Raw genomic sequence first — 7,697 nt, 5'->3', positions numbered from 1 at the left:
TTATCCAACCCACATGAGTCAATTTCGTTTTTAATCATTTCTCAATTGATAATACTTGCACATATTTCTTCTTATTATTTGTATATAGCCATCACTTTTATGAGAGAAAAAAGGTCTGACAGATTTCAAATTTTATTATATATATGTTTTCAAATTCATCAACCAAAACGAATATCTATTTGGTTACATAATTCCTTTTATATATTTTTATTACACCTATGTTTTGAATTTAATTAAAGTTTTAAAATGTAAACTTATATTAAATAAGAAAAAGGTAAAAACATTATTAAGTATAGAATGTCTATGTTATAAACTTCATCAATTTTTGTTCAATTAAAATTTGTATCATACAATAATGTATATATTACAAATATATCCATACATACTTTATAGCTTATAGATGGCTAAAAATTAATTTAGATTAGTTTTACATTCAATCTAATACCATTTACGGGATATAGTATATTATACGACTAATTTGATGATATATTTAGTACAACAAATAAGATGATCAAAATGATAAGAGAACAACAAAACATCTACCTATCTCCAATGTTATAATATTATTCATTTTCGCCATACATTTCAATGATTTTGTTTTTTAACTTCGAATCTGTACTTAACTTGACAAATTCTTTCGTGACTAATTAATAAATGTATGAGCAACGTAATACATAAATGAATTCTAAGATACACTTAACTTTGTGCATTGTATTCTAAGGAGTAAGATTGAGTTTAATTTATGTATGTGAATATGGTAAATAAGTTCTCAAATATATTTTCAACAATTAATTAAAGAAAAACACAAATGGATGAATTTGTAAGGAAACATACATGGGAAACATGAAAAATAATCATTTAGTCTAATGAGCTTTTTAGTTGACCAAGGATTTATTCGAGGTAGGTTCAACTCATGACAATTCAATCTTTCAACTTTATAAATAATGATAAATTAAAAAATTTTTTTAAAGGATAAAAATTCTTTTAAAGGATAAATATGGTGAAAATATTTATAAATCCCGGTCGATCTATTGTCGAGAGAATTTAAAATTTTAAAATTTAGTAAATATTTATATTAATTTTACTATATTTAAAAATAATTCTCATTACGTACTGGGTAAGAAAATTAATTAAATCATGCAAATATCTTTATTTTTAAAAATAATTCTTATTAATGAACATGGGTAAGAAAATTAATTAAATGATGCAAGTGTGTTTTACGGTTGTTATAAATTATAAAGACTAATTTTCATAAATATAACCGGCCGTCAAAATATTTACACTGTTATAACAAAATGAAAAAATCCGAAACTAATCATTTTTTAAAAAATATTTTAGGTTTGACCTTCACTTTCTTTGTTTTTCTTCTCTTCCTATTTTACTTTTTTTCTTTTAGTTGTTTTTTTCTCTTATTCTATCGTTTTCTTTTATTTTTTTAAACTTTTATTTGACTCAATATCGTGTACTAAATATAAAAAATATATTAATTTTTTTTTAAATTGTTATTTGGTTGTTCCAAAAATTAAAAAAAAAATGTTCCAAATCTAAACAATCATTTTTCAAATCTAAATGGTCGTTTTTCAAATGTATGCGATCGTTTTTCAAATATAAACAAATATAAAAAAAAATCTTTTAAGAGATTTTTCAACCCAAAATTAAACAACAAATCTGTAAGAAAAAATAGTTAAATCTAAACGATAAAGAATATCCCAAATAGCAAATAGGTAAACGATTGTTTTCCAAATATATTACGCACTGCATGTCAATTAATCGAAACATTTTTAAAATTTTCCATTATAGACCTGCAAACTATTTTGTTTACAAAATTATTCTATACGGTATAATATTTTATCGTTTTGTTATATTTTTTAAAAGACCCTGTTATAAATTACACATAGTATATTAAAAGTTATCATAAATTGTTACGGATTTAAAAATAATATATAGATAAAGATTGCATTTTGGAGTGATTTTTTTAAAAGAAATGGTCAAAATTATTTATTCTGTTGACAGAATCATTTTGACTTGAAATGATAAAATGATGGTATTTAGGTTAAACTAAAATTGATTTTGGAGAGGTTAGTTGATATCTGATTTTTGTTAAACGAAATGACTGAAAATATTTTGAGTCCAATTTTTAAAATCATTTTTTAATTGAAAATATTAGAACAAAAGATGACAGACAATAGATGTCATAAAATTGTTAGACTCAAAGGTATCTCACGACTAGAATAGATAAACATGGGCACACACTCATAGTAAAGTCCAATGCAAACGACATCCTAGCTGTCAACACTTTTAATAACAAAACAAAACTCCAAAGGTAAGTTCGACATGATCTAAGTGTATCTAATTAAAAGTGCCTTCCATATACATAAATAATGTTTTTAAAAAATATATAAAATTTCAAAATACACATGGTGAGAAGATACGATCGGAAAGAAAATGAATAAAATAATTTGTAATCTAATAATGGGTAGTGAATAATTAAAAACAACTAGAAAAAATTTGTTGTCAAATAATAAACAAAGTGGATACGAAGGGTCTTGTAAAGTAGAATTAATTATTAAGTTAGAAACGTTGAGGTCTCCCCATTATATATTACGCTTCCGACTCCCATTTCCCCTGCCTACCTCTAAAATCTAAATCCTAAATCACTCCTTTTGCCAAAAACAAAAAGGAATGATGCTTTATTTTCTGTTTTTACTTCCCTTTCTTTCACTCCTCTCCTCCGCCGCCGCCTGGATAAACGCTCACGCCACCTTCTACGGCGGCAGCGATGCTTCCGGCACAATGGGTAAGTAATTTAATTTAATTTGAACTGAAGAAATCAGTTAAATAACAAGTACATACATTATATATAAAAGAACTAGCTAGCTAGTGGGTTTTAATTAATTCATTCATGACAGGTGGAGCTTGTGGGTATGGAAATCTTTACAGTGAAGGATACGGGAGCAACACTGCGGCAATCAGCACTGCACTTTTCAACGATGGGTTGAGTTGTGGGAGTTGTTATGTGATTAAGTGCGTTAATGATCCGAAATGGTGCCTACCTGGCTCTGTTTTGGTCACTGCCACTAACTTCTGTCCCCCTAATAATGCTCTTCCTAATAACGCCGGTGGTTGGTGTAACCCTCCTCTCCATCACTTTGACCTCTCCCAGTCTGTTTTTCTCCGTATTGCTCAATACCACGCCGGTATCGTCCCCGTCCTCTATCGCAGGTACCTTACCTTGGAATGGATATTGAATGTTAGTTCAACCTCATGCATGGTTATTTTAGATGCAAAATTAACTAGAATATTTATAAAATATAGTTTCTTTTGGGTTATATTTTGTAATTTTTTTTTTGAATATTTTGTAATTTAGAATAATTTTCTTTCATTTTATTGTAAATTAAGGTTTAAAATTACATTTAATTTTTTTATTTATATTTTAAAATATTTACAAAATTAAATATGATATATTTTTAAAAATAACAAAATAATTAAAATATTTACAAGCAATTTTTTTTTATTATATCAATGATATCTAACTATCGATATTTTTCTATCACTGACTTCTAGTGTCACTTCTAAAAAGGATATCAATGACTATTAAATGATTGTTACTCAGAGAATCTCAAGTTTTGCTATAATTTTTAAATATTTTGTCAAATTTGTTAATTTTGACGATTTTCCGTTAAATGTTTAGAAAATATAATTAAATTTTGTCATTTTTAGTAAAATTTTCAATTATTTTATTTTAGTGTAATTAAAGCTTTAAAATTACATTTGGTTTTTTATTTTATATTTTTAAATTAATTTTTTTAAAAAAGTAATTAGTTATTTTATTTATGAAATAGTTTCAAATATAGCTATTATATTCAAAATAATAAATAATTTATGGCAATTTTAAAAATAACAAAATAAATTAAAATATTTACAAGCTATAGCAAAATTTTGGATTCTATTACCATAGCATATCAATGACTATTAGTGATAAAATTTGCTATAGATTGTAACTATTTTGTAAAATCTACTATTTTTAAAAATTTCCCTAAATAATTAAGTACATACCAACATTTTTTTAAAAAAAATACAAATATATCAAAATCTGTCAAAGTCCATGATAGAATTCTATCACTTATAGATCATGTTGCAAATATTGGTATAAATCATTAGACTTTATCAACTATAAAAATTATCACTAATAGACTTTACTATATTTGTAATTTTTTAAAAAATGTTGTCATATATTTAATCATTATCCATTATGATTGCCCTATATTTTTTGTGGTGAAAAGATGAATGAGCACGAGAGATGGATGCATCTTAAAATGTCCTCGAATTTTTTTTAAAAAATTTTAAACCATAAATAACTGGAAAAAGTTTGATACACTAATTAAATGTCATTAATTAAATACACGTAGTGTCAAACCACATGTGTTTTAAGAATATTTTTTTTAGAGTATGATGTATAGAAATGAGTGTTTTATACTTTAGATTTAAGTTTGAGTCGGTTCGAGGGCATTCCATAAAATTGGAACAATACAAAGAAGATTGGTCCATGTGCAAGAATGACATGCACAAATGGAGATTTAAGTTTGAACTTTTTGTCTTAATGTCATAGGGCTCCATGTAAGAGGAAGGGAGGAGTAAGATTCACAATAAAGGGCCATTCATACTTCAACTTAGTGTTAATAACCAATGTGGGAGGCGCAGGGGATGTTCATGCTGTGTCCGTAAAAGGCCCTAGAAGTGGGTGGCAGCCAATGTCCAGAAACTGGGGTCAGAACTGGCAAAGCCATAACTATTTAGATGCCCAGCCCCTCTCTTTCAAGCTCACTACTAGCGACGGCCGTACTCTTATTTCCAACAATGTGGCTCCTGCTGGCTGGTCCTTTGGCCAGACCTTCGCCGGCTCCCAGTTTCGATGAACCACCACTAATGCCCATGTTTTAATTTCAAAGGCCTTTTTGTGCGTCTGTTTGTACGCCTTGGAAATGAGACAAATGGGCTGAGGTGGACTCTTCTTACCACCCGCCTTTCAGTGTTTGAATGTGTTTTTTCTGTTGGATCTTGGAGGGAAAACCCCCCACCTTCTCCTCTTTCCGCAATTATTTATGGCGTCGTTCATTTCATAAACAATTGGTTCAGAAACTTTACTTTAATCCTACATAGACATAGTAAAAGTGACATGCACGGGCTGATACACAAAGAATTAGGGTTGATTATCGTTCAAATATTTAAACATACATTTATTTTTAATTTAGAAGAGTTCAAATAAAGAATACATAAATAAATCTAAACTAGAAAAATCAATAAATCTATCATAGCAAGCAAAATAAAAGTGTCCTACTTGACATAAGATTGAGATTCAAAGTAAGACTTGCTCTAGACTTATGAAGTTGATTTGGACCTTGGATCAATGTATACACAACATAGGTCTAGAGGTTTTCTAATGTTTAGAATTTTCCTCTTAGGTCTCCTTCCTTCCTAATGCAAACCAATGACGATTTAATCTAATAATTACATCAATTAACATTATTGCATTAAGCTTCTCCAAAATCAATCTCTCGGCTAATTTCCATAACACTCTCATGTATTTCAATTAATGATTTAGCACACTAGATCTAATGTAATACAATATCTTTTCCGAGCTTATGCATTAAACATTCATCATTTGAACAAATACACTTGGTTCAAAAGTGCAAGTGTTTGATTATGGAAGTTTGTAAAGATTATTCTACTGTGACAGAGATTTTATTTGGGTCCATTATATAAAAGATTCTTTCATAAAAAGTAGAAGATTTGTCTTTTAAGTAGATATTTTTTGTCCCAATTATTACGATTTTGCAGATCAAGTATGTTGGTTGTGAGAGACGTCGTCGAAGTGCACGATGATAGAAAAGTGAAGAACAACGTCTTGATTGTATCATTCGAAAAATAGAACCTGAAGCGTGTAAGTTCTCATTCATGGATATGGTTTGTAGCTGCTATTTTATTTAAGTGACGATTAGTTCCAAAGATATAATATTTGAAGTTCAAACTTTTGTTCTATGATGACATAAATCACTTTTATTTACGTCTTGATGAAGGACGTGTTTCAGGGGGAGTTCCTCTTGTATACTACCTTAATCTGTTAATTGACTTAATTTGTTGATTGATGAGAAACTTGATTAAGGGGAAGATTTTGGTTAATCAATTCATCTGTGAAATAGTTTAGTGATAGAGTTACTTTCAGTACTATTGTATCACTGATAGTACTGAGTGAAGAATAGTCGTGTTAAACTCTATACTGAAAATTATAATAGTTTGATTATGATCTATATATCAAAGAAATAAGATCTCTGATCTCGGGTAAGGGATTCCTAAAAATAGATGTTGTGTCATCGAACTGGATTAACAATGTCTAGTGTTTCTACTCTCTCTACTTATTGTTCTGTGTATTGTATCATCGGCTGTTAACTGCAAATTCGACTCAAACATTGTTGCTGATTCTTTCACTGTTTTATCATTTAATTGAAGGGATTAGAGCCATTTGCAGCAGAATATTTTACAGAACCAAAAATACCAGTACATTGGAAACAATTACAAAAACTAATTTCTATAACCTAAAGGCTAAGCATGTTTATAAAGTTAAAGAGAATAAATGCAGAGATGAGAATGTCCTTCGATGACGACTCTGCATCTGCCAATCACCAAATTGTGGCATCACCACTTGAAAACCTTCATATTTTTTTAGCGAGATTTTAGTTTCTAAAAAGAATAGGCAGGTCAAAAAGACATATGGAAAAATCTTTTATTATGTCGTATGTATAGCTCCCTCTCCTTTAGTCTAAAAAAGAGGGAAGTTGGAGAGAAAGATACGAACGTGACAAACCACGTTCCCTATTAATTTAAAAATATTAAATTAATTAATCAAACTAAACTAAATTAATAATTAATTAATATTCATTTAAATGAATATATTTCACATAATCTATAGTTTTAATTTAATTAAATAAAATTAAACTAAATTATTAATTAATTATCTAATTAATTAATTTTTAAATTAAATATCTTAAATTTAACTTAATCCCAATTAAATATCTTATATTTAATTTAATTTAATTCAAATTAAATATCTTATATTTAATTTAATCCAAATTTGAATCATATTCAAATATAAATTTCTCTCCTAACATATAGTTTTAACGTGTATCATACACATATTAAATTTTAACATATAGTTTTAATATGAATCTAATTCACATTAAATTAATATTTGAACTCATTCAAATATTTTATTCTCTTGTAAATTAATTTTGAATCATATCCAAAATTATATTTATATAATAAAGTTTAATTAAAATATAAATTGTATATTACAATGTATCATCATGCATTATATTAATTCCCAAGGGAATTTGAACATTTCAAATTACAACCAATACAAATAAATTACATTACCCTTTACGAGCCAGTAATGGGTTCTAATAGACCAATAGATTAGAAGCTACAACGTTATGATATTAATTGGCTAAACTTATTAACCATGTTAATCAATATTCATTAACTATATGTACATTACCACCAAAGACTCACAGTTGAACTCTTCTCACTGTTTTGTATCCAAAGATATAGACCAATAATAGTAAGTTAGTCATTCATGTGTGCTCGTAACATCAGATAGGTCACATTATCGTTTTACCCCTAGGTTACTTCTAGTTCTTAAA

The 7,697-nt window shown here is 27.7% G+C and overlaps 1 protein-coding gene and 1 non-coding gene across 2 annotated transcripts; both read left to right on the top strand.

Moving 5' to 3' along the window:
* The first annotated feature begins 2,617 nt into the window (after positions 1-2,617).
* On the top strand, positions 2,618-5,175 carry LOC101202833 (expansin-A15). The gene is made up of 3 exons (XM_004138866.2): positions 2,618-2,797; positions 2,910-3,222; positions 4,610-5,175. Exons 1-3 carry the CDS (start codon positions 2,683-2,685, stop codon positions 4,914-4,916), a joined length of 735 nt encoding a protein of 244 aa, XP_004138914.1. The 5' UTR covers positions 2,618-2,682; the 3' UTR covers positions 4,917-5,175.
* On the top strand, positions 4,495-4,594 carry LOC116402293. Its single transcript, XR_004214806.1, has one exon. It is a non-coding gene; the product is annotated as a U6 spliceosomal RNA (small nuclear RNA).
* Positions 5,176-7,697: the final 2,522 nt, after the last annotated feature.

The sequence above is a fragment of the Cucumis sativus genome, chromosome 2, assembly GCF_000004075.3.
Source record: "Cucumis sativus cultivar 9930 chromosome 2, Cucumber_9930_V3, whole genome shotgun sequence".
In the NCBI taxonomy this organism is placed as follows: domain Eukaryota; kingdom Viridiplantae; phylum Streptophyta; class Magnoliopsida; order Cucurbitales; family Cucurbitaceae; genus Cucumis; species Cucumis sativus.
The sequence above is the reverse complement of the archived record's forward strand: the minus strand, read 5'-3'. Positions and strand labels throughout refer to the sequence as shown.

What these genes read in the sequence shown, in the direction of transcription:
- LOC101202833 (XM_004138866.2), top strand. Translation starts at nt 2,683, where the DNA reads ATGATGCTTTATTTTCTGTTTTTACTTCCCTTTCTTTCACTCCTCTCC. An exon ending in CGATGCTTCCGGCACAATGG is followed by an intron (nt 2,798 to 2,909) that starts GTAAGTAATTTA and finishes CATTCATGACAG; the next exon opens with GTGGAGCTTGTGGGTATGGA. An exon ending in GTCCCCGTCCTCTATCGCAG is followed by an intron (nt 3,223 to 4,609) that starts GTACCTTACCTT and finishes TTAATGTCATAG; the next exon opens with GGCTCCATGTAAGAGGAAGG.